This window comes from Pleurodeles waltl, chromosome 6, assembly GCF_031143425.1.
Source record: "Pleurodeles waltl isolate 20211129_DDA chromosome 6, aPleWal1.hap1.20221129, whole genome shotgun sequence".
In the NCBI taxonomy this organism is placed as follows: domain Eukaryota; kingdom Metazoa; phylum Chordata; class Amphibia; order Caudata; family Salamandridae; genus Pleurodeles; species Pleurodeles waltl.
Window position 1 is genome coordinate 489,307,265 of NC_090445.1, and position 25,869 is coordinate 489,333,133.

Here is a 25,869-nt window from a genome sequence, read left to right on the forward strand (position 1 = left end):
GCTGCTTGATTGTTGAAGTAAAGAGTGTCTAGTGTAGAAGGTTAGAAAGAACTGAAAAAAGTGCAGAGGCACAGTGTATATGGTGAGTAGTGTAGCCCGAAGGTTCATAAAGCCCATCATGCATATATTGTTAACAAGGACCAGTAAACATAGGCATAAAAAGGACAGAAGAATATAAGTTGGAAGCTACTTTGATGCAAGGTAAACTGAAAAACAGTGCTTCTCTCCAATGCACCGACCATCCATCTTTTAAAGATAATCTCATATCACACATCCAGATTTAGGGGTAATAAAGAAAAAAAATACTTTTGAATTCTGATTTAGTGAAAATCAACAAAAACAACTGACTTTCCTGCATTCAGACACAGTAGAGCCTAAATATCTAGACTTCTGTAACACTTATGAGGGATTTGTAAAGCCACTCTAGTACAGAAGCAGCAACAGAAAACTTCATTAGTATTGCCCAGCGATATATTTCACAACAATTGCAACTAATAACTATAACTCCCGTCAACACTGATCACAACCACCAAAAAAAAAAAAAAACTAGATTTAGTACTCATCTTTTAAATATCACGGTCTTAATCCAATAAATTTTACACTCATTATAAACTGATAGGCCTTCAATCCTAAATATCTTAAAGCCATTTATTTTGGGTGTATGGCTTCCCAACTCATAGGTAAGGCTGAAAAGTATTACACTGAACTGCAAAAGGCATCCTTAATGAGGAACAAAAAATAAAGATGTTCATAGTTAACAACTAAGTCTCAAATCGTGACATTCTTCTCCACTCCAAGAACTGAGAGGCAAGACACGATGTATAGTGAATGAAAAACAACCTAACCAAACTTTACAAAATGTCACTGTGCTTACAATAAGCACGTTGTGAATTAGGCCATGGCACGGATTGATAAATGAGTTTGATAATCTCAGTAGGAGGAACAATATGGAGATACATTGGCTGTCTGAAGAAGCCGAAGGTTGCTACTGTTTCAGTTTCCCCTAGAATGTCTTTTCTACTTTTCTAAAATATTAGCAACTATTCAAAATGGGAAGTGAAAAAAGAGTTCAAATTTTCACAGGAACACTAAATCAAAGAAGCCTAACAAGATTGCTATGAACATTTGAGATACTCCCGAGTTGCTGATCAGGCATGTAGCTTGCTTTATTCCATATCACTTGTTTCCAGCCATACATATGTATGTGTACCAATATTTATTATGTGAAATAGTCACACCAATGAAATGTCGCCACATATGCGGGCTCAGAAAAAAAATAGCTTGGACATAAAGACACGGTCTCATAGATGTCATTCCTGTAACTCTAAGTGATGATCTTTGGACCCAAATGCCATTTAACATTGGGGTAAGGTTCCTGTGCATGGCACCAGGTCGAGCTTCCATCCGTGGCTTTATGTGTTCAATGGCAACTGAGGACCAGGAAGAAATTTCTTTAATGTCTGGAAGGAGTAATGAGCAATGAAGTCATCCCCTCTGGGGATTATGTTTACACAACAGGTACAGAAGAATGACTGTGTTCCTGAGGAAGCTTCCTGTACAGGTTTAAGAAGTACCTGAAAGAAGGACCCTACTTCTCTTCGACCTTGTTCCCATTTGATAGACAGCTCTGGTTCCGACTGCAACCTCTACATCATTTTCAGATCCATCATTCATGGATGCTAAGTTCCATTCGGTCCAGACAAACTTCTAGCTTTTCCAGCTCCTGGTAATGACCCTGGTCAAGTGGCAGCTTTCTCCCAGGCTTTGCTACTTATGTTCTGTCTCAGTCCATCTTCCTTTGATGTTCCTTCAAGCCCCAAGATGTCTGCAGGACTTTTGACCATATCTCCAGTAGCTTATACCACAGTGCCAGCCTATCCCATTGTTTACCCTGGCACTGTCCCAACCCCACAGCCAATCTTTCTGCAGCTAAAGGCCTTGTCATTTGTTCTGTGATTGGCTTTGATAATAGACTCATCAACTGTGCCAGCTCCAGATCCTCTTTCAGAGTTACCAAAAGACTAAGCAATTTTGATGATAGTGGAACATACAGAGAAGTGCAGCCTTGGACTTCATGTGCACCTCATTCTGCTTTTAGCTAGGGGCTTTCATGTTCAGAAGGTCAGTAGTGAAGCAGACACCCTTCACTCTTATTTGGACTCTTCAGAACTTTGCTATTCAGGACTCCAGAACTGCAGTGACTGTAATTCATCTACTGAGGTTGTCCCTGATTGCCACTCAGCTGTCCCTTAGAAGAAAGTAATTTATTTTAAGGCAGTCCTACGCAAGACATCTGAGGTCCTTGATTTGCCAATTACAGAGATTAAGACAACCTTATTAATAGAAATCCTCCAACCTGTTTCCTCCACAACTGGACCATTGTTTCCTTGTATTGAGGACCTCCTAGACCCTATTATGTCTGCCTGGGTTAGGCCAGTCTCTGCTGAAGCCATTCACTGCGGAGTTGTTCCTCATCATTCCCCAGCTTTCTACATCTCAAAGTTTTGTCCTATCATCTGTCACCTGAACGTCTGGTATTTTAGTCCTTTCAGAACCACTCATCAGGAAACTCCTGGACCTGTGGAAAATTCAGACGACGGACTGTGCTGGTGCTGGAAGTACTGAAGAAGGAAGATCTAACCTGCTTGCCTTGATCCCAGGCTACTCAGAGTGATACCAAGGATCAGTTGTCTGACCTCCTCGGTGAGCTACAGGGATACAACAACCTTTCAGAGGCCTCCCTGCAACTGCTCAGCTGACCAGCACCAATTGGACCTGCTCAAGCTCTTCTAGTGGCCTCTGCTGTAGTGAATCTTAATCCCAATAGGTCCCCCCTCCCTCAGGTCTTTGCCCCTCGGCTGACATCAGTTTTTACTCCTCTTCTAGAAAAGGTGAAAATCCTGCACTTTGGGCTTCTTATGACTGCAAAGTGGCCTCTTCAAGCCAGGTATTGCCCACCCATAAGAAGTTGGAGGCAATACAAGCAGCGTTATTGAAGAAGGTACTGTTAAAACTACACAATTGATAGGAGAACCACTCAGTGTGGATAATGCTCGGATGGGCGAATTTCAGAACCCCATGATGGAGAAGACACCATTTAAGTTTTGCACCAAGTGCCACCACAAATGTGCTCAAAAGGATCAACACCAGGCCTGTAAGCTTTGCCTCTTTCTTGATTACCTGAGTGAGAGCAGTGAAGCCTGTGCTGCGTTCAAGTCAAAAACTTTGAAAGTGAAGGGAAAACAAAGGCAGGTTCACCACGCCATGCAGGGACAAAAGCTGGCACCTTCCCTGAAAGATCTTGGACTTTCAAGCAACAAATACAATAACATCACTGAGGGGGCTGAAGGTGAAAGTGCAGAGGTGGAGCTAAAAATTGTCAAAGGGGAGCCAAAACAAACAAAGGAAAACAAAGGAAAAGAAAACTCAGGTAACCCCAGGATTCTATGTCTGGGGAGTCAAAGTTGATAAAATCTGTCTCAGCAACAAAAAAGATGTCGACCGAAGATAAGGTTTACCAAAAAGATCCCCTCGGGTCCCTGAATAGGGATACCGCAGGAGGAAAACATAAAGAAAACACCAACACGCTGAAGGACGATCAAGGTCGAAATATTTCCATGTTGAAAGACTCAAAGGCAGCAGAAATGCCAAAAAAGACAGTGGTCGAGACCCCCCAAAAAGATAATTTGACATCAAAGAGAACATTGTCGATGGCCATCGACGTAGAAGATCGGGCTGCCAAATTAGAACATAAGTAGAAATGTCTTGAAGCCAAAATGGCAGCTTTACTCCAGAAGAAAAAAGATTTTGTCACTTCACTGAGGGAATGTAGAATCTCACATAAAATTCAGCCAGAAACGGAAGAACAACAAATAGATGTCGAAGATGTAGAACCACCATTATTTCCTGAACCACAGGAGGAGGAAGACGAACAACAAATTTTCTTCAAGGAAGAAGAAGAGGGAGGTGAGAACGTCAAAGCCATCCAATATAAGAAGGGCTCATAGTTTACAGAAACTCAGTGTCACGATTTAAAGACAGACTCACCTTAAGAAAGTATTTACAGTTACCCATCAAGACCATCCCCGCCTGATGACATCACCATGTATGGGCAGGTAATAAAGAGAGCAGCAGACAAATATGGTGTACAAATGGAAGAAGAAAAAACACAGTGTTTTTTATTTGAAACTCTTTTACAATCACAGACAAAAAAACCATTTTTGCCCATGCTTCCAAGCATTTTAGATCAAGGCAGAAAAGCTTTTAAGGAGCATGAAACATGCAGAGCCATAACACCACGAGCAGAAAACGCCTAAGCATTCTAGCAAAGATCCAGCTTACATTAAGGGCACAGTACCTGCTGACTAAATAAAAACAGCAACTGCTAGGAAAAGAGCCAGTATGCCAGCAACATCAGGGCCACCCCCTGATAAAGAAAGTAAAAACATGGACTTAGTTGAAAGGAAGTTTGAAAGGGGTGCTGCTAATCAGTGGAGGATAGCTAATTCAAATGCCTTCCTTAACCGATATGACTATCAGCAATGGGAAGAAATTGCTAAATTAATGAAGCATCTTCCAGAGCAATATAGAAAAAGAGCTGCAGCAATTACTGAGGAAGGCAAGAGCATCACCAGTACGTGAGTAAATTATCTCAAGATGCTACTGACACAGCAAGCAGGCAAATGATGACTGGGACTACTCTTAGATGCCACACAAGGCTAAGAATTTCAGTCTTCAAGCCAGAGGTGCAAGCAAATATCATAAACTCACTGTTTAATGGGGAACATCTATGTGGAAGCTCTGTAGATGAGTGAGAGGCATTTTGCTGGTGAGAATAGCTATTAAGATATCTTTAGCAAGCGTAGAGCCTGGAATGTTTTAAATGGCTGACTTTTAAAATAATAGTTTTTTTAAAGAATTGCTTTTACTGTGCTGACAGTTTAAACGCGGAGACTTATATTAACCCCACATTTTAGGAGCAGGAGGGACTGCCATACTGTCGTCACCTCACCTTTCAGGGACTCTTCTGCACTTCTCCCTCCCCTTGGTCCGTGTTCAGTGGCCTCGGGGGAAGGGATTCCTGACTCTAGCCCATCACCTACCATTTTTCCCCTTCCTTGAAAGCACAGATACAGCCGCCATCTTTGGTAGGTCGGCGGTATAATCTTCATCTACCTCGGCATTCGGACTATATTTAGCACGGATGCGAGCTACGCGCAGCGGATGAGTGCAGCGGGTGCGCCTAAGGCAAGCCCGTCTGTGCCAGAACGGGCCCAGGGCCTAGTCCCTATGTCCAGCTCCCCCTTCAAAGAGGAAAGAACTAAGTACTCTTCGGACTCCCTCCATTCTCTAAGACCTGATACTCTGAAGGCTTGCACCCATAGCATAGACCTTGTAAACTCTAACCATCATTGTTCAGTGTTTAGGGTCCCCGCAACTTACTCTGGACAACCTGTACCCAACAGCTCAGGAAGGTAGTAAATGTTCCATCCTTCTAGCCAATTGTCGCTCCTTGGTAGCACATAAACTAGATATATATCTTCTCTTGGTACAGGTTAAACCGACGATTCTCTTTCTGACTGAGACCTGCCTGCATGAGGGTTCGGCTCCTGATGTTACTTTGGCACTACCCAGCGGATACCTAATAAACAGGCTTGATAGAGCCTCCACCAGATGTAGGGGTATTGCGATAATCTATAGGAATGACCTAACGGTCAATTCACACCCTCTGCAGCTAACAGGATGTGAAAGTATGTACTTTTCCTTCAGTTTGTATCCTCAATATACCTTGTCAGGTCCTCTGGTTTACCGTCCTCCGGGTCCCACTGAAAACATTTTACAATCTTTTGCAGATAATATCGCTGAGTTGGTTTGCACCAAACCTAACTTCACTCTACTAGGAGACTTTAACATCCATGGGGGCAGACAATGTGATAACTAAATCTCTGCTCTCTGACATGGATGCCCTAAATCTAGTACAACTGGTCAAGGGACCAACACATAATAGGGGTCACACGATTGACTTAGTCTTCTCGAATGTCACAGAACTAAAACTCATGCCCTTTAGCATAGTCCAACCACTTTTTGATAACACTCGAGTTAGCTATATCTAGTCACAGAAAACCCAATCACAAGATTCTTCTACCTACCAGACACTGGCGTAACCTCAAAGTTGATGCCTGGATTAATATATTGGAACGGCATAAGCCACTTATTAAAAATAATGTTAGGGACACATCAGAGTCCTTCAGTAATTGGATCACCGGAAGCATAGATGCTCTTCTACCGCTTTCCACCAAAGTGAAAGGACAGTGTAGGCAGAGCTCTCCTTGGTTTACCCTGCATCTTCTGCATCTCAAAAGAGAATGTAGAAAATGGGATGGCAGAAATCATTCGACGTAGTATTAAAACAAGAATTCAGAAAAGCGATTCGATCCTAACACACCGAAATAAAAACAGCTCAAACCATATATTACTACTCAAAAATTGAACGAGCGGCAAATTCCCCCAAAGAGATTTTTCGTGTCCTGAACGAGATCACCCAGCATCAAGAGGACCGGGCACTCTGGGATGCCTCTCAGGAACATGTTAATAATCTTGCAACCTATTTCCAACAAAAAGTCCTAGACATCTATTCGACATTTCCTAGAGTTGCTGATCAGATACACAAGGTATTAAAACAGAAGTCTATGGGTTCCGCTATTCTTTCAGATTTATCCCTGATATTAGAAGAAGATGTGGGTAGATATCGCTCATCCCTTAAATCAGGATCCCCCTTGATCCAGCACCTCCCCAGATGCCGACTTTAGGTTCTCCAGCGACGTTCCTGTCTTTACAAATCTTGTTAATCTCTCACTGTCCTCCAGCTCAGTGCCAGAACAATGGAAACACGCCATAGTCAAACCACTAATGAAGAAACCTAATCTTGACCCTGCATTGCTTAGTAACTATAGACCCATTTCACTGTTACCTGTTCTTTCTAAGATAGCTGAAAAGCAAGTTAATACTCAACTTTCCCGTTTCTTGGAGGACAATAATATCCTACATGCACACAGATGGGCTTCAGCCCATTACATGGTACTGAGACTGCACTGATTGCTGTCACGGAATAAGCCAGAAGGCGCTTAGACCAGGGTTTGGAGACAGGTATTATCCTCCTGGATCTCAGCGCCACTTTTGATACGGTGGACCTTGACATAATAACTGATAGGATACAAGAGATTGGAAAATCTGGGTCGGTCTTAGTCTGGATTATTTATTTTATTAAGAATAGAACATATCAAGTCTTAGATAGATCATATTTTTCAGATTGTGTTAAGAACAGCTGCGGAGTTCCGCAGGGGTCCTCCCTCAGTCCTACCTTACTTAATATTTACATGGTACCTCTTACAGAAATAGTCAAGCCCTTTGGGCTGCCCATGGTGTCAGTTGATACACAGCTAGTTGTATCACTATCTAATGATTCCTGCACCAAAGGTTCAGCACTCGACCCATGCCTCCAAGCTGTGGCACAAAGGATGTTCGTAAGCAAGTTAAAACTCAATGATAATAAGACGGAAGTCATGATTCTCGGGCAACACACAAAGCCTACCCCCAATCCATTAATCACGGAGGGTTTGGGATACCTCTCCCCACCCAAAGAGTCTTGGTGTTTGGCTCGATCCACAACTGTCAAAGGTCCATCAAGCCAATAAGACGGCTGCCACCTCCTTTGGCCTCCTAAGGCTTTTAAGGAGGGTCTTTACAATCTTACCTTACATAGCCAAAAGAATTATCATACAGGCTCTGATTGGCTCACGTTTGGACTATGGAAATGCATTGTATGTCAGAGCACCGGGCTATGTGATAAAAAAGTTGCAGATTGTCCAGAATGCCTCTGCACACTTGCTCCTGAAAACACCTAAATATGAATCTGTAAAAGCAGGAATATTTGTCAACATCAGGACAGTGTGCGCTCTATGGGCGACTAAAATGCAAAAACCCAGTCTTTATGCAAGAGCATAATTCATGCATTGTGTTTAGATGCAGTTTGCTAACCTTTTGCATTGCAGAGTTTTATCTTGAAACCACTATTAATGATGTTTGCAAATAATGTTCATTTGCAAGGTATTGCTGCAGGCATACAGAGTGTATCAGGGTGTGGTCCCTTCTAGAAGCTTTCCCTGCAGCATGACTGGGTGTGTTATGTGGGCTGGGCCAGACTCTATATAAGGGAGCCAGCCCAGCTCCACGTGTTCACTATTCAGAGGTCCTGGTGCAGAGCAGCAGCAACTTCCTGAGCTCCTATTCCGGAGGCCTACCTTGATGTTCCAGGCCTGCCCGCATTATATTGGTGATCCTTGAGCAGGGTGGTAAGATGGAGGTCGGGCTGGGCCCCCGTCCACGTTCTCAAAGACTCTCGAGTTTTTGGACTACTTGCAAAACTTTCAGAGTGCCCAATTCATTGCTCTCATGTTAACCTTGGCATTCAGATCGGCAAAAACGTGCGCTATCATTTCATGGCATTTGCATATTCTTGATCGAATCGGCAGTGTGCGCAATTCATTTCCCGCATGTAAAACCTGATGTTCAGATCGGCAAAAGCTTGCGTGATCATTTCATGGCATTTGCATATTCCTGATCGAATCGGCAGTGTGCGCGATTCATTTCCCGCATGTAAAACTTGATGTTCAGATTGGCAAAAGTTTGCGCAATAATTTCATGGCATTTGCATATTCTTGTTCGAATCGGCAGTGTGCGCAATTAATTTCCCGCATGAAAAAACCTGATGTTCAGATCGGCAAAAGCTTGTGCGATCATTTCATGGCATTTGCATATTCTTGTTCGAATCAGCAGTGTGCGAGATTCATTTCCAGCATGTAAAACTTGACGCTTAGATCTGTGGCATTAAAACTTTGGGGTGTTGTGTTTGTTGAGGTGCACACATTTATAGTACAATTCCTATTGTTTTCCAGGGAATGTTTCAGAAAGCCTTTTGGCCTCATGTAAAAATGCAATGTTTGTTCTGAAACACTTTCTGGAAGGTTCTTGCATTTCTAGACTGTGGGCCTGATTCTAACTTTGGAGGACGGTGTTAAACCGTCCCAAAAGTGGCGGATATACCACCTACCGTATTACGAGTCCATCATATCCTATGGAACTCGTAATACGGTAGGTGGTATATCCGCCACTTTTGGGACGGTTTAACACCGTCCTCCAAAGTTAGAATCAGGCCCCCGTATGTGATATTTCATGAAAAGCTCATATGAAACATTGTATTAACCCATTCTTGATTTTTTCCAGGTACCTAGATTTCTTGAGGCTTAATTAGAGTCTAGTTCTAGGCCGTTCATGTTTCTTTAGTCTAAGTGTTATTCCATGCTCCGAGTATCATTGAACCCAAGATTCAACAGAGTGTTATTTCATGCTCAGAGCATAATTGAACCCTAGATTCAACAGCGTGTAGATTCAATAGAGTGTTATTTCATGTTCATAGTATCATTGAACCCTATACTCAAAAGAGTGTTATTTCATGATCAGAGTATCATTGAACCCTAGATTCAATTACCTTACTGTAAGCCAACCCTCGCCGTGCACGATATTTGGCTGTGCGTGGCAGGCGTTGGCCGGAGGGCCAGTCTTGTGGCCAACCCCCCATAGGCATCCAGCCCCCCCCCCCTTCCCAGGCACCCAACTCTGGGCCACCCACGGCCTTTGGCCTTGGGCAGCGTGGGTTGGCCGCAGAGCTTGGCCTGTGGCCAACCCCCCATAGACATCCAAACCTGCACCACGCAGGGCTTCATTTAAGATGTCATCCGTGATACTATTCATGATGTCCTAGACCATGCCATGAGTGATGTGATATAAGTGAAGTCAATAACAGTGCATGGCAGGGGCACAAGTTATAGTTAGTGCTGCAAATTATAACTGCTAAATTGCTGTGTTTTTTTTCAAAACATTAACATTGTCAGTAAGAAGTTCACCCATCTATAACGTTACTTTAACTTTTGTATGTATATATATATGTTTGATGGCATGTGTAGCTGCAGATACACATGCTGTGCATTATCCTGCCATCTAGTGTTGGGCTCGGAGTGTTACAAGTTGCTTTTCGAGTCACAAGACCGAGGGACTCCTCCCTTTCGGCTCCATGGCGCATGGGCGTCGACTCCATCTTAGATTGTTTTCTTTCCGCCATCGGGTTCGGACGTGTTCCTCTATGCTCCGTGTTTCAGTTCGGTAAAGATAGTTATCCATCGGAAAATTCGACGGTATTGTTTGCTCTCGGTAACGGGTTAGTGCTAGCACATCGACATCGAAGAAAGAAAAGTTCCGGCAGCCCTTCGGGGTTTCCACACCTCGGTGGGGCCTGGTCGGCCCGACCGCATCCATCTTCAACACTCATGGACCGGACCCCCTTCCGCTTCTGCCCCAACTGCCACGCAAAGTATCCTTATACAGACCAACACTTGGTCTGTAATCTGTGTTTGTCCCCCAAACACAAAAAGGATACTTGTGAGGCCTGTCGGGCATTTCGATCCAAGAAGACACTGCGGGATCGTAGAGCTCGAAGACTCCAGATGGCGTCAACACCAGCCGGACACACCGACGTCGAAGAAGAGGAGACATTCTCCATTCGAGATTTGGACTCGGATGAGTCCGAGAGTGAGCAGCCGAAGACGCAGCAAACCGTGAGTAAACCAACCCTGGTAAAAACTCACTCGAAGATCATGAAGGTCCAGGGGACGCCACCGCCAACAGGCCATGGCTCTACCCGAAAACACAGTGACCAAACATCGGCGCCGAAAAAGGCCTCCCAGCAGCCGAAGACATCTGACTCCGATCGAGATACCGGCTCCGAACATACTCGGCACCGAGATACCCGCTCCGAACAGACTCGGCACTGAGAGTTCGGCACACCGAAAGTCAAAAAGGTTTCCTCTGAGCTGAAAAAGACTGTTGAAAAAATTTCGGTACCAAAATATTCTTCCTCAGAGCCGAAACAAAGCTCCTATACTTTCCACACACTTACAAGGCCACAGATTTGAACAAGAGCTGGGCATGGGAGAGCCTGACCATACCGAAAGAAGGCTCCATATCCAAAAGGACACGGGGAAAATCAGAACTCTTCCTCCAATCAAAATAAAGCGGAAGCTCGCATTCCAAGAGGTGGAAATGCAGCCAAAGGCAAAAGTGGCAAAAGAGAAAACTCCACCGCAATTTTCGCCACAACAATCACCAATTCATTCACCACATATGTTCCCGGTTGCAACACCCCCATTGATGCAGTCACTAACCCATACAGGGATGAGTCAAGATGACCCGGATGCATGGGATTTGTATGATGCACCGGTCTCTGACAATAGTCCCGAATGCTACCCGGCAAGACCTTCACCACCTGAAGACAGTACTGCTTACATGCAAGTGGTTTCCAGGGCAGCTATATTTCATGATGTAGCATTGCATGCAGAGCCCATAGAAGATGACTTCTTGTTCAACACCCTGTCATCTACGCACAGCCAATACCAAAGCTTGGCAATGCTGCCAGGCATGTTAAAACACACTAAACAGGTGTTTCAAGACCCAGTCAAAGGCAGAGCCATTACGCCTAGGGTGGAGAAGAAATATAAACCTCCCCCTACTGCCCCTGTGTACATCACACAACAGTTAACTCCAGATTCAGTGGTAGTAGGAGCAGCCCGGAAAAGGGCGAACTCACAACCTTCTGGAGACGCACCACCGCCCAACAAAGAAAGTCAGAAATTCGATGCAGCAGGCAAAAGGGTGGCAGCACAGGCAGCCAATCAATGGCGAATTGCCAATTCTCAGGCTCTTCTAGCAAGATACTACAGGGCACATTGGGATGAAATGCAACATCTCATTCAACACCTTCCCAAAGAGTTCCAGAAACGTGCCCAACAGGTTGTCGAGGAGGGCCAAAGTATCTCCAACAACCAAATAAGGTCAGCCATGGAGTCAGCAGACACTGCGGCCAGAACAGTAAACACGGCGGTAACCATTCGGAGACATGCATGGCTACGAACCTCCGGATTTAAGCCCGAAATTCAGCAAGCAGTGCTAAATATGCCATTCAATGAACAACAACTATTTGGGCCGGAGGTGGATACAGCGCTGGACAAACTGAAGAAAGACACTGACACGGCCAAAGCCATGGGCACGCTCTACTCCCCACAAAGCAGAGGCACTTTTAGGAAGCCGCACTTTAAAGGGGGGTTTCGGGCCCAGACCACAGAGCCTTCCACCTCACAAGTCAGACCCACATATCAAGGCCAATATCAGAGAGGAGGTTTTCGAGGACAATATAGGGGTGGACAGTTCCCTAAAACAAGAGGGAAATTCCAGAGCCCAAAACCCCCACAAACTAAACAGTGACTTCAATGTCACAAACCCCCACCACACAACACCAGTGGGGGGAAGACTCACAGATTATTACCACAACTGGGAACACATAACTACGGACGCGTGAGTCCTAGCCATTATCCAACATGGTTAATTCATAGAATTCCTACATTTGCCACCAGATGTGCCTCCAAGAGCACACAACATGTCCAAACAACACTTAGATCTATTCCAACTAGAAGTCCAAGCATTGTTACAAAAAGAAGCAAAAGAACTAGTACCCAACCATCAAAAAGGAACAGGTGTTTACTCCCTGTATTTTCTAATTCCAAAAAAGGACAAAACACTGAGACTCATATTAGACCTCAGAACACTAAGGGGGTCATTCTAACCCTGGCAGTCGGCGACCGCCAGGGCTAAAATGACGGAAGCACCGCCAACAGGCTGGCGGTGCTTTCCCAGCCCATTCTGACCGCGGCGTTAATGCCGCGGTCAGAATAGGGGATCCGGCGGTTTCCCGCCGGTTTTCCCCTTGCTGGGCTGAATCTCCATGGCTGGGCTGCAAGCAGCCCCGCCATGGAGATTCCGACCCCCTTCCCGCCATCCTGTTCCTGGCGGTTTTTACCGCCAGGAACAGGATGGCGGGAACGGGTGTCGTGGGGCCCCTGGGAGCCGGCTTCTGGGTTGCAGGGCCTTTCCCGCTGGGCCGGCGGGAAAGCCAGAATGGCCTCTGCGGTCTTTTGACCGCTGAGCGGCCAAGTGGCGGTTCCCGCTTGGCGGGCGGAGACCGCCGCCCGCCAAGGTAGGAATGAGGCCCTAAATCTTTACATCAAATCATATCACTTTCACATGGTGACACTTCAAGACGTAATTCCCTTGCTCAAACAACAGGACTACATGTCAACATTAGATCTCAAGGATGCTTATTTCCACATACCCTTACATCCTTCCCACAGGAAATACTTGAGAGTTGTAATCCAAGGCGTGCATTACCAATTCAAAATGTTACTGTTCGGCATAACAACAGCCCCAAGAGTATTCACAAAATGCCTTGCAGTAGTAGCTGCTCACATCAGGAGGCAGCACATGCACGTATTCCCTTACTTAGACGATTGGTTAATAAAAACCAACACTCACCAACAGTGTCTTCTACACACAAAATATGTCATAGAAACCCTTCACAAACTAGGGTTCTCTATAAACTACCAAAAATCACATCTACAACTGTGCCAAATACAACAGTACTTAGTACTTAGGAGCAACAATCAACACACAAAAAGGGATTGCCACTCCAAGTCCACAAAGGGTACAAGCCTTCCATAATGTAATACTAAACATGCACCCAAACCAACACTATCAAGTGAGGTTTGTAATGAAACTCCTAGGCATGATGTCTTCATGCATAGCCATTGTCCCAAACGCAAGACTACACATGCGTCCCTTACAACAATGCCTAGCAACACAATGGACACAAGCACAGGGTCAACTTCAAGATCTAGTGTTGATAGACCGCCAAACACACTCCTCACTTCAATGGTGGAATCCTATAAATTTAAACCAAGGGTGGCCATTCCAAGACCCAGTGTCTCAATACGTGATCACAACAGATGCTTCCATGATAGGGTGGGGAGCACACATCAACCAGCACAGTATACAGGGACAATGTGACGTTCAACAAAGGCAACTGCATATAAATCATCTAGAGCTGTTAGCAGTGTTTCTAGCATTGAAAGCATTTCAACCGCTAATAGCCCACAAACACATTCTTGTCAAAACAGACAACATGACAACAATGTATTACCTAAACAAACAGGGAGGGACACACTCATCACAACTGTGTCTCTTAGCTCAAAAGATTTGGCATTGGGCGATTCACAATCACATTCGCCTAATAGCACAGTACATCCCAGGGATTCAAAACCAGTTAGCCGACAATCTCAGTCGAGATCACCAACAAACACACGAATGGGAAATTCATCCCCAGATACTACAAACTTACTTTCTACACTGGGGAAAACCAGAAATAGACCTATTTGCAACAAAAGAAAACGCAAAATGCTAAAACTTCGCGTCCAGGTATACACACCCTCAGTCCAAGGGCAATGCGTTATGGATGAGTTGGTCAGGGATATTTGTATTATAAATGTTCCTTAACTCCGATGATGTTCTTTAAGAAATAATTTATTGCCAAGATGAATTAACAACAGCCTCCAGCCACAACCGGTAGCGAGCATTTCTCCTCACAGCTGTCAACTGTCACAGCAACAGTTATAGAATGCTGGTAGGAACCAACTGGGAAGACAAGGGGAAAATGGGGAGGAATGGAATGTTACACTTGTATCCCTATGGGCAGGTGGGCACACAATGAAAGGAAGGGGGAAATAGAGAATGTACATTTTATACAAAACATTACTTATGAAAAATGGGGAGGAATGGAATGTTACACTTGGATCCCTATGGGCAGGTGGGCACACAATGAAAGGAAGGGGGAAATAGAGAATGTACATTTTATACAAAACATTAATTATGATAAATTACAACACTTCTACTTCCCATAAAAGACTTTCATAGAATGTTTGAAAGTAATATCCTGTTGGGAAATCAAGTGAGCATGTAATCTTTGTGCCAGACAGGAACTGCACGAGCCCTAGCTCTGCGATTGTTCCCATCATATTTCAATACATCCTTTGGCTTTCCATCCATACCTGAATACTTCTGAGATGGACAATGGGGTGTTAATCTATCCATGCTCCACGTTCTGCCATCCTCTAATGTTACTACATTTTTCTTCACCTCTGTTATTTTTATAGGTTTGGAGAATTTAGATTCACACCCTTGGCGATTGTCTGGTAGTTTAACCATTACCCGATCGCCAACATTCCATCTTCCTAACCTGGAACCATGCTTTTGGTCATATCTTTTCTTGTACCCTTCCTGATGTGTTTTGACTTGATTCTTCATTTTATCTCTATTAACCCATTTCGGCTCTCCTCCACCCAGCCAGTTGGGGGTCAATTTGGTGCCTGGTAACCTCCCTTTGAGTGCTAAGAAGGGTGATACCTTGGTAACTGAATTAGGGGTTGTGTGATAGGACCAAATCATTTTTTGAAGTGCTTTAGCAGGAGGACTCCTTGATATGTGTGCGGTTTGCATACACTCTTTGATCATACGGTTAACGCGTTCCACTAAACCGTTTGCTCTAGGGCAATACAATGCTGTTTTGTGATGTATGATAGACAACCTTTGTAAAAACTCACGCATTTCCTCAGAAGTGAATTGGACCCCGTTGTCTGTTACTATAGTGCTAGGCACACCTTCTGTCATGAATGTATCGGTTAAGAAATTCACTAGAGATTGGGTTGTGATACTGCTAACTACTCTGATGGTGATCCAATGAGAGTGATAGTCCACCAGTACTAACATAAATTTACCAGCCCACGTGGAAAGTTTTAATGGACCAAAATGTCGAGACCCAGTTTGTCCCAAGGTTTGGATGGCACACTCACGGGGGATAGTGGTGCGCACCTGGTATTCTTGCTTTTGTCGCTCATGGCACAAGTCAAACAATCCCTGACTTTATTTTCTACAATGCGGTCCATGCTCGGGAACCAGTACGTGGCCCTGACTTTAGCCTTGGTTAAGCTTCTACCTAAGTGACCTTCATGGGCCAAATCCGTAATCCTATCCCACAAGCCCTTAGGTGGTACTATCCTTTCCCCTCTCATGACTTTGTCGTCAACAATACTTAATTCTTGTCTCACAGCCCAAAAATGTTTTAAATCCTGATCTAGGCCATTAGACTTTGGGGGCCATCCTTGGACTATCCTTACCTTCACATTTAATAGAGTATGGTCTTTTTCCATGCAAGTGTTCCATTCCTCCCTTGTAATACTAGGGATAGCAATCATTAATACAGGCTCTTCAGATTTATTTGCATTTTCCTCCTCCTGTACACATGGTAGCCTGGATAGACAATCCGCTACAGAGTTTTTTATACCAGGAACATATTCGATTTTGAAATTCTAACCTTCCATACCTATGAGCCATTTAGCTATTCGAGGAGTGGTGGTCTCCCTCCCCTTTGTTGAAAATATATAAATCAGAGGCTTATGGTCAGTGCGTACAGTAAATGGTAATCCCCAAAGGAAGTATTTAAAGTGTGAAATAGCCCAAGTACATGCAAGTGCTTCACGCTCTACAGTGGAGTAATTACATTCCGTATCTTTTAATGCTATGGAAGCAAACGCTATGATTTTTTCCTCGCCTTCCACCATTTGAGTTAGGGATGCTCCAATTCCTTTCCCACTGGCGTCAGTAGTTAGGATGGTTTTACGTCTGGTGTCAAAATTTCCCAAGGAAGGGGCACTAACAATGGCTTTTTTGATAGACTCAAAGGCTTCATGGCATTCCCCATCCCATTTGAAATGAGTACCTTTTTTTAAGAGGGCTCTTAATGGTGCAGCAATATCTGCAAAATTCTTGATGAATTTAGTCATGTATTCAACTAACCCTAAAAAGGATTTTAATTCCTCCTTATTTGTTGGAGGAGGAGCATCTTTTACAGCGTTGACTAAATCAATTTTAGGTTTAATTCCATGTTTGGAAATCGTATGTCCTAGGTAATCAACTGATTGGACTCCCAACTGGCATTTGTCTTTTCTTATGGTTAGACCTGCTTTTTTGAGTGCTGACAGAACTTCCCTTAATGAGTTGTCATGATTAGTTGTAGAATTGCCATATATAAGTATGTCATCTTGGAAGCATAAAACATTCTTTATCCCCTCCAAATTTTTTTGCATGACTCTCTGGAACACTTCAGCTGCTGAAGCAAGACCGAATGGCATTCTGCAGTACCTGTATGCTCCGAATGGAGTTATAAATGAGGTTAAGGATTTGGAATCTTCGTGTAATTCTATTTGGTGGTATGCTGAGGAGAGATCAATTACGCTAAAATGGTTTGCCTCTCCAATTACGCTGATCATTTCATTTATTCTGGGCAGAGGAAATCTATCCACCCAAATATTTGCATTGAGATCTCTTAAGTCGACACAGAGACGAAGACCCCTCCCTCCAGACTTTTGGGTGACTACAATTGGAGCAGGCCATAAAGAACTTTCCATAGGTTCTATAATTTTCTGCTTGACCAGTTTGTCCAATTCCTCTTGTAAAGGGTCACGCATTAAATGGGGAATTGGTCTTACCTTATGTATTACTGGTACTGCGTTGTTTTTTAGTTTGATTTTATGTTGGAAATTTTTAAGATGGCCTAAATCATCATTAAATACTTCAGAGAACTCTTCACATAGTTTCTCATACCGTCTTAAGTTCTCTCTTCCTTCCAAAATTGATAACACAGGTTCTTGGCTGTTAGGATCAAGTTTGATTCCTAAAGCTTTTTGGTGAGCCCAACCTAATAAATTAGATCCTTTTTTTGTTAGATAGATCTTTCCCGCAGTGGAACGGTCCTTAAAGGTTATAATCATATTCACCATTCCTACTAATGGTATGGGATCCTTGTTGTACCCCCCAGGTTCTACATCAGGTTGTAAGGTAACATACGTTTTGTCCTTAAATTTTTCTTGAACATTGTTGTAATCGATCAACGTGTAGGGAGAGCATGAGTCAGCATACATTTTGAACAATACTCCATCCAACAAAACGTCACAAGTGGGATAACTACTCCCAGTAGTAGATACTTCACTTACCACTTGGAAAACATATTTGTTAGTACATTCCCCCACATGTCCCACAACATGTACACTTTTTCTTTCATCTTTTAGGTTTTTACATAGTCTAGCATAATGCCCTCTCTTATTGCATTTTCTACAGACTACGGAACGTGCAGGACAATTGATATTGTTGGCTAAATGGTTAAAATTTCCACATCGAAAACATTTTAATTTGTCTCTTCTCTCTTCTTTAAATGTCTTTTTATTGAGAGAGTCTGGAATTTTCTTCCTTTCTCCTGTGTCTTGTACTTCTTTGCCTGGGTGATCTTTCACTAAGTGGATAGTGTCTGAATTGTTGTTTTGTTTCATTTCTCTAATGCACTCTTCTGTGTGTTCTATACTTTTAGCTATTTCTATTGCTTCTTTTAAGTCTGGATTTCCTGCTAATAGTTTTTCTTGAATCTTGTGGTTGTTCGTGCAACAAACTAGCTGGTCTCTAATTAAGGAATCACACAATGGGCCAAAGTCACACATACTAGCCAAACCTCTTAACACAGCAATGTAACTAGAAATTTTCTGTTTTTCCTTGTATTCTACAAAAGAACTTGTGCCTTTCTAATACAATGTTTATTCTTTGACCAAAATGTTTCTCTAATTTGTTGAAAGTTTTATAGTAAACATCTGCTTCGCTATCTGCATCTTCATCCTCATTTTCAGGATCTGGCAGATTCTCATAAACTTTTCTCCCTTGAATACCTAAGTTGTGAAGTAATATGTGTTGTTTCCTTAAGGGAGAGAATTTTTCTCCTCCTATTGCAATCAGATATGAGATGAATATTTTCTCCCATTCCTTCCAGGGTATGGTTGGTTCTCCTGCTTCATCCAAAAAGGGTGGGGGTTGAGACATATTTGTCGCCGCCATGTCTAAAGTAAACAGATAACAATATACTCAATATACTCTCAGAAAAGAATTAGTATCACTGGCATATATTCGTAAAGGTTTAAAGTTCACTGTTTACCTCAGCAAGCGAAAGACATATAAAATCATCTATAATATGTTACTATAACAATGGAGGGGTTAATTGTTGATCTGTGCCCTCAGCTGACATATACTCTTTTTAAATGGAAGGGAATAAACATAATAAACTTATGCTTAAACAAATGCAATTAATAACTACTATAACTTGTTAAATAAGCTGTGCTCATCAGCGTGACAGGCTTCTTGTAAAGTTGGTAGAAGATGCTAATGAAGGAGCTTTTCCAATCAGCGTGTAGACACAGAATATCAAGCCAGCTCAGATATAAGATATTGAGGCTGTGTCATTAGCCTCACAGTGCAATAGAGCAAATATGCAAAAAAAAAACTGTGTCTGCCAGTGAATGTACATGAGATTCAGATTTGCTCAGGAAGGTTTAACAGCTGTGCCCATCAGCGTGAAGATTATGTGCTGGCTCTCGATAGTAGTAAATCAAAGATGGCGCTATATTTTGTTAGTGTTTCCTTAAGGTGTGAGCTCTAGTCTTCACTCTCTAGTTTCCTGCAGGAGGGGCCGGCTTTCCTTGTCCCATCCCTCCAATCAGACTTATGAAGAAAAAGACTCAGGTAACTGAAGGGATTCCAGTCAGAAGGTGAGGTAAAAGAAGGATTTCTTTCTAGAAATGCAATTGGTGATAACATTGACAGGCTATTTTAAAGCTGTGCCTGTCAGCATGCAGATGGAAAGATTCTTGGATCGGTTTACAAGTTTTACAAGAGCCTTTCTCCTTTAATTAAATGTTGAGAGGCAACAATTCAAATCGGTAGTTTCTGTTTGTCTGTGCTCCCAGAGTTGAGCTGAATAGAATTCTGTTTATAATCTTGAAAATCGGTTGAGAAATGCAGTGTGTGTCAATAGTTTATTTCAGCCTTGAAAGACACATTTATCAGCTGAGCCTGTCAGATCTGAAGATAGTGCAAGGTTAATAAGGTTTCCTGGTTGTTGCCAGCAAAGGGCTATAAATGTTTCTTAATTGCTGCTCTGACAGGTTGAATTTGAACAAAATACAGAGGAAATTATGAAGTTAAACATAAACTTGCCGTTATGTGTTTATGCTGAGAATATATTTTATAATAATAACCTGAGTTAGCAGCATGGCAGGTGAAATGTAGAAACAGACAGCACTTTCTTAAATTGTTTCCACTCTGAAAGTTCTGCTCACCTCAGGGAATTATTCTCGATCTCCTGTTGTTTATTTCCAGCATCTGTCTGTGACACAGGTGGCTATAAGTTGTAGGGGAGGAGGCTGAGACTGCTGTCCCCCACCAGCAATTCGTCGCCAGTATTATTATTATTACAACAATTTGCCTATGCTTTTCCCCCTCTCCCACTCCTTCCTTAGCTTGTAAAAAAATTGAGTCAAAACAGACTCAAACTAATACTGATAGCACCAACCTGGGCTCGCCAACCATGGTACACAACACTACTAGACCTGTCAGTAGTACCTCATATCAAACTACCAAACAGACCAGATCTGTTAACTCAATACAAGCAACAGATCGGACACCCGAATCTAGCATCGCTCAATCTAGCAATCTGGCTCCTGAAGTCTTAGAGTTTGAACATTTAGACCTTACACAAGAATGTATGGAGGTTATTAAGCAAGCTAGAAAACCTACTACAAGACATTGTTACGCAAACAAATGGAAAAGATTTGTTTATTATTGCCATCATAATCAAATCCAACCACTACACGCTTCTGCGAAAAATATTGTAAGCTATTTATGACACTTACAAAAATCAAACCTAGCCTTTTCTTACGTCAAAATACACCTCACAGCAATATCTGCCTATCTGCAGATTACACATTCAACATCACTCTTTAGAATCCCAGTCATCAAAGCATTTATTGAGGGTCTAAAGAGAATCATACCCCCAAGAACACCACCAGTTCCCTCGTGGAACCTCAATATTGTATTAACACGACTCATGGGTCCACCATTTGAACCCATGCACTCTTGTGAAATGCAATACTTAACCTTGAAAGTAGCCTTCCTAATAGCTATCACATCTCTTAGAAGGGTAAGTGAAATTAATGCATTCACTATACAAGAACCCTTCATACAAATACATAAACATAAAGTGGTTCTCCGGACAAATCCAAAGTTCTTACCAAAAGTTATATCACCGTTCCACTTGAACCAAACAGTGGAACTCCCAGTTTGTTTTCCACAACCAGACTCAGTGGCCGAAAGAGCCTTACATGCGCTAGACATCAAAAGAGCATTAATTTATTACATTGATAGAACAAAACAATTTCGCAAGACAAAACAATTGTTTGTAGCCTTTCAAAAACCTCATGCAGGAAATACAATATCCAAACAAGGTATTGCCAGATGGATAGTGAAATGTATTCAGACCTGCTATATTAAAGCAAAAAGAGATCTGCCTATTATGCCAAAGGCTCACTCCACTAGGAAGAATGGCGCCACAATGGCCTTTCTAGGAAATATACCTATGACAGAAATCTGTAAGGCAGCCACATGGTCTACGCCTCATACATTCACAAAACATTACTGTGTAGATGTGTTAACAACACAACAAGCCACAGTAGGACAGGCTGTATTACGAATATTATTTCAAACAACTTCAACTCCTACAGGCTAAACCACCGCTTTTGGGGAGATAACTGCTTACTAGTCTATGCACAGTATGTGTATCTGCAGCTACACATGCCATCGAACGGAAAATGTCACTTACCCAGTGTACATCTGTTCTTGGCATGAGTCGCTGCAGATTCACATGCGCCCTCCCGCCTCCCCGGGAGCCTGTAGCCGTTTAGAAGTTGATCTTGAACATTTGTAAATTTGTAAATATATTACTTTAAACTTCATTATGTACATACGTATTCACTCCATTGCATGGGCACTATTACTAGCATACACAACTCCTACCCCACCCTCTGCGGGGAAAACAATCTAAGATGGAGTCGACGCCCATGCGCAATGGAGTCGAAATGGGAGGAGTCCCTCGGTCTCGTGACTCGAAAAGACTTCTTCGAAGAAAAACAACTTGTAACACTCCGAGCCCAACACCAGATGGCGGGATGTGCACAGCATGTGAATCTGCAGCGACTAATGCCACGAACAGATGTACACTGGGTAAGTGACATTTTCCACATATATATATGTATATATATATATATATATATATATATCTCACAAGGTGACATGTAAGGCACAACCGAAAAACCACAGCAGATTACAAAAAGAGCACAAACCACAGCTTGCCTCCAGTGCACTCCTCATAAACTCATGCATAACACAAATTAGATGACAAATTACATCATCAGCATCATCATCCGTGGCACCAAATCTTCTCACCATTGACAGCACTCGGATACAGGGTTTGTTGTAAGACACTGCCTTTTTCCGGGCTGTACACCCAAATCCTGTTTGGACATAACCCACAAGGTCTTTGCCAAAGTACAGGAGTTCCCATGTGAAAATAACTAACTGTTGCTGCACTTTGAGTTGTACTATCGTACAATGCATTTTATGTCCTATGTTAAAGGATTTTAGAATACATATTCACTGTTAGGAGTATCCTATGCCCAGTCCCATTTCACAGTGACTAATATAGGCTCATACCTATATCACTTTTTGCCCTAATCCTAGGTGAAAGGCAGACTTTGCATGCCTTGTTAATTCAGTACAACAGTGTTAATTTCTAGTTTCAAAAATGTTTCACTTTCAGAATCGAAAGGGCTCAAATTCAAATTGCTGTGCCTACAGAGGATGAGTTATCTACCTATGTTTATTACTAGTGGTAAGGAGTTAAACAGTTTTAGCTGTCCACAGTCATGCCATTGATTGGCATGGTGAAGTGAAATGTGAAGTGGCCACTGATGTCACAAATGATGAATTTGTATGATGTCATGAGCAGTGCACGGGGGACCAATTTTTGGTTTTGTTTCTCTCAACAACTGCCAAATTTAAGAGATTTTTTTAAGTTTGCCTTTTAACCATACTGCCATATTAATTGAGATGTTAAGGGGTGAGGTTTTTATGGACAAACATAATTTGTAATGCACAAAGATAACCATGTCCTTTAGTGTAAGTCATGGTGAATCTTTTTTATGGTATATTTCAGCCAGTCCCCATATGGGCATAACTGACTGCACACAGTTGTTAGCCCAGTCAGTGGGTGGACAAAACCTGGGAACGCATTTAGTCTCTGTCTTGTCATAACCTAACTGACTGAAAAAGGCCTGGTATTGACCACTCAGGGTTGAGTACAGGGCTCAGCAATCTTGTAATCATAATCCACTGAACACAGCCTTTAGCCACATGCAAAATGATTTGGGAGTAGAGCCTTTCCCTGCTTTGGGTCCCGTGCACAACCCTGTGTGAACCTATCCCACTGTGCACTTCAGCAATGCCCATGGGGGTTAGAGCACCCAACCTCCCGTGTGAACACAACCCATTGTGTATGGCCATTGTGCTAGGCCTGGGCTGGTCCTTCTATGAGCTGCCATGTGCATATAACCCACTGCACATATCCTTTGGCCATGTGCAATAAGGGTTGAGGATAGTGCCTAGACGAAGGTACAAGTAAATTCAGGACTTTCTAATGAATCAGGACAGCGGTTCCTGCATATAATTACATGTTTTTAAGTCAACATATTAACCTTGACTGTGAAAAACACATACTTTGCTGTTCTAAGAGCCAACTCAGGAATTGCAGACACCACTTTCCAGGACAAGCATTTTGTGGAATTGCTTACATGAAGGAATAAGATGCATTCAACATATAGCTCACACTGGATACTTATGTAAAATAAATCTGTTGCGTCATGTTTAGAAGACCTCAGAATAATTGAAGGCTTTGAGATGCCTTTCTAAAATGTTGAAGGTGATGTTGTAATGATGTTTGTACAGAATGAGTGTGAAGTATTGGGGGCATCAGTGAACCAGAAAATACCCACGAGGCTTGTCCCTCCATTGTAACCCCCTCTGAGGTTGGCCCACTTGTACAAATGACAACCCTCAATGGTCTGCAAGTTCTATATAGGAAGAATATGTTTCCAGAACCATGAGCCAGTGAGAAAAGATGTCCTCTCATCTGTTGCTGAATGACAAAATCTCAAATTTCTCCAGGACAAAGACATTTGACAGAAATAACTATCTACAGATGTAATCAATATTTGTCTTCCGGCTGAAAAAAATGTAAACATTAAATGTGAATGCAACAGATATGGTAGGGCTGAGGAAATGCAATCATATTTTGTGCACTTTGCTTGTGAGAAGTACGATTATAAAATCAACATTGCTTAAGGCAGGGCCTGCTTTTTTTTTTAAGTGTTAAAGTGTAAGATAACCAGAAAAACAATAGGTTGAAGAAAATGCGTAAAAACATTTGAGGTACAAAGGAAAAAATGGGCAGAAGTTGTGGAAATCATGTTTGAAGAATTGCTGATGATCCCAGGTTTCCGAATCCCTGCCTAGTGCCTCTTAAAAAGTAGTGTAGATTGTTCCACACCAGGAAAAGGCATTTAATGACTATGGAAGTGTTAGGATAATAGTCTAAGGCCTTCATTACGAAGACCGCCAGCCTTGCTGTGGCGGTCTTACCACCGCGGACCCAGCGGTAAAGACCTCCTCATTACAAGTTGTTGGGTTTGGCAGAAGCAAAACGTCCACAACGCCACCTGACCCACTGGTGCAGTCACACCGACGCGGCGAGCAGTGACCACCTCTAGCCTGCCAGCCAGATTACGAGGCTGCAAACCGCCAGGCTTTCCGTGGCAGTCACCCCACCACGTAACACACCCGACGACAGGAATCCCCATTCCTGTCATCGGCACACCCACCCCCACACATCCACATACCTGCACACATGCACCCACACGTCCACACTCTTACAAACACACACCCCATTCACCCACGCACTCGCTACATACATCCCCATTCACTCGGAGACACACACTCAAACATACACACTCAAACATGCATTCACACACTTACACACACTCAGGCACACCCAGGCAAACAAACACGAACACCCCCATTCATGCGCACACACGCACACAAACATTCACATTTAGCTGCATACATGCATGCATTCACAACCCCCCTCCGCGTACTCGCACTCACACACGCAGACACCCACACCCCCTTTCAGACTACCACACGCACTCACACACACAGACACCCCGTGCCCCTTTCGGACGATCACTTAACTTCTCCGTCAAGGAGGTTGTCCAGGAGGGGATGGGTCGTGGCGGTTTTACACCACCAGCACCATTACACCAGCAAGACTCCACCAAGCCGTATTATGACTCGTAATACGGCGGGTGGGGTCTTGTTGCTGTGGCAGTGCTGGTGATGAATCCGCCTCTTCTGAGTTGGACTTCTGCCCATTAATGGGTGGAAGTCCTTCAGTGACTCCTAATATGGCAGCCAGCAGACTGCCAGCACTTGCTATCTGTTGTCTGCAGCAGCTTCAGCAGTCTTACAAATAAGCCGTAATAAGAGCCTAAATTTACAAAATAAAATAATAACCACAAAATGACTTCCTTTCTTTTCTTTCTAGGTAGAGTGAGATCCACAGAAGATGAGAAACTTGCATTGGAGTCCAGAATTAATCACTTAGAGAGTATGTATGCTATAAATTGTTTTTTTAATTTCTGCACATGTGTATGACTCTGAAGATCAGGGAAAGACTGGAAGCCAAAATCAGCCCTGGATGAAATATTCAGAGCAGCCTTGCACTGAATATTTTTTCCAGGGCTGATTTTGGTTTCCAGGATGCCAAGAATTGAATAGGGCATTAGGGGCATGGCTGGGAAATGGCAACTCATCCTTCTTTGAAAGAATACCATT

The 25,869-nt window shown here is 43.0% G+C and overlaps 1 protein-coding gene across 4 annotated transcripts in view; it reads left to right on the top strand.

Annotated features, from left to right (window-relative positions):
* TRAF3IP3 (TRAF3 interacting protein 3) overlaps positions 1 to 25,869 on the top strand; it is a 229,544-nt gene that overhangs the window by 147,700 nt on the left and 55,975 nt on the right. For all 4 annotated transcript variants that reach the window (XM_069238632.1, XM_069238634.1, XM_069238631.1 and 1 more), the window contains one exon: positions 25,580 to 25,642. In XM_069238632.1, the coding sequence (XP_069094733.1) occupies positions 25,580 to 25,642 (63 nt within the window). The remainder of the gene's footprint in view (positions 1 to 25,579; positions 25,643 to 25,869) is intronic.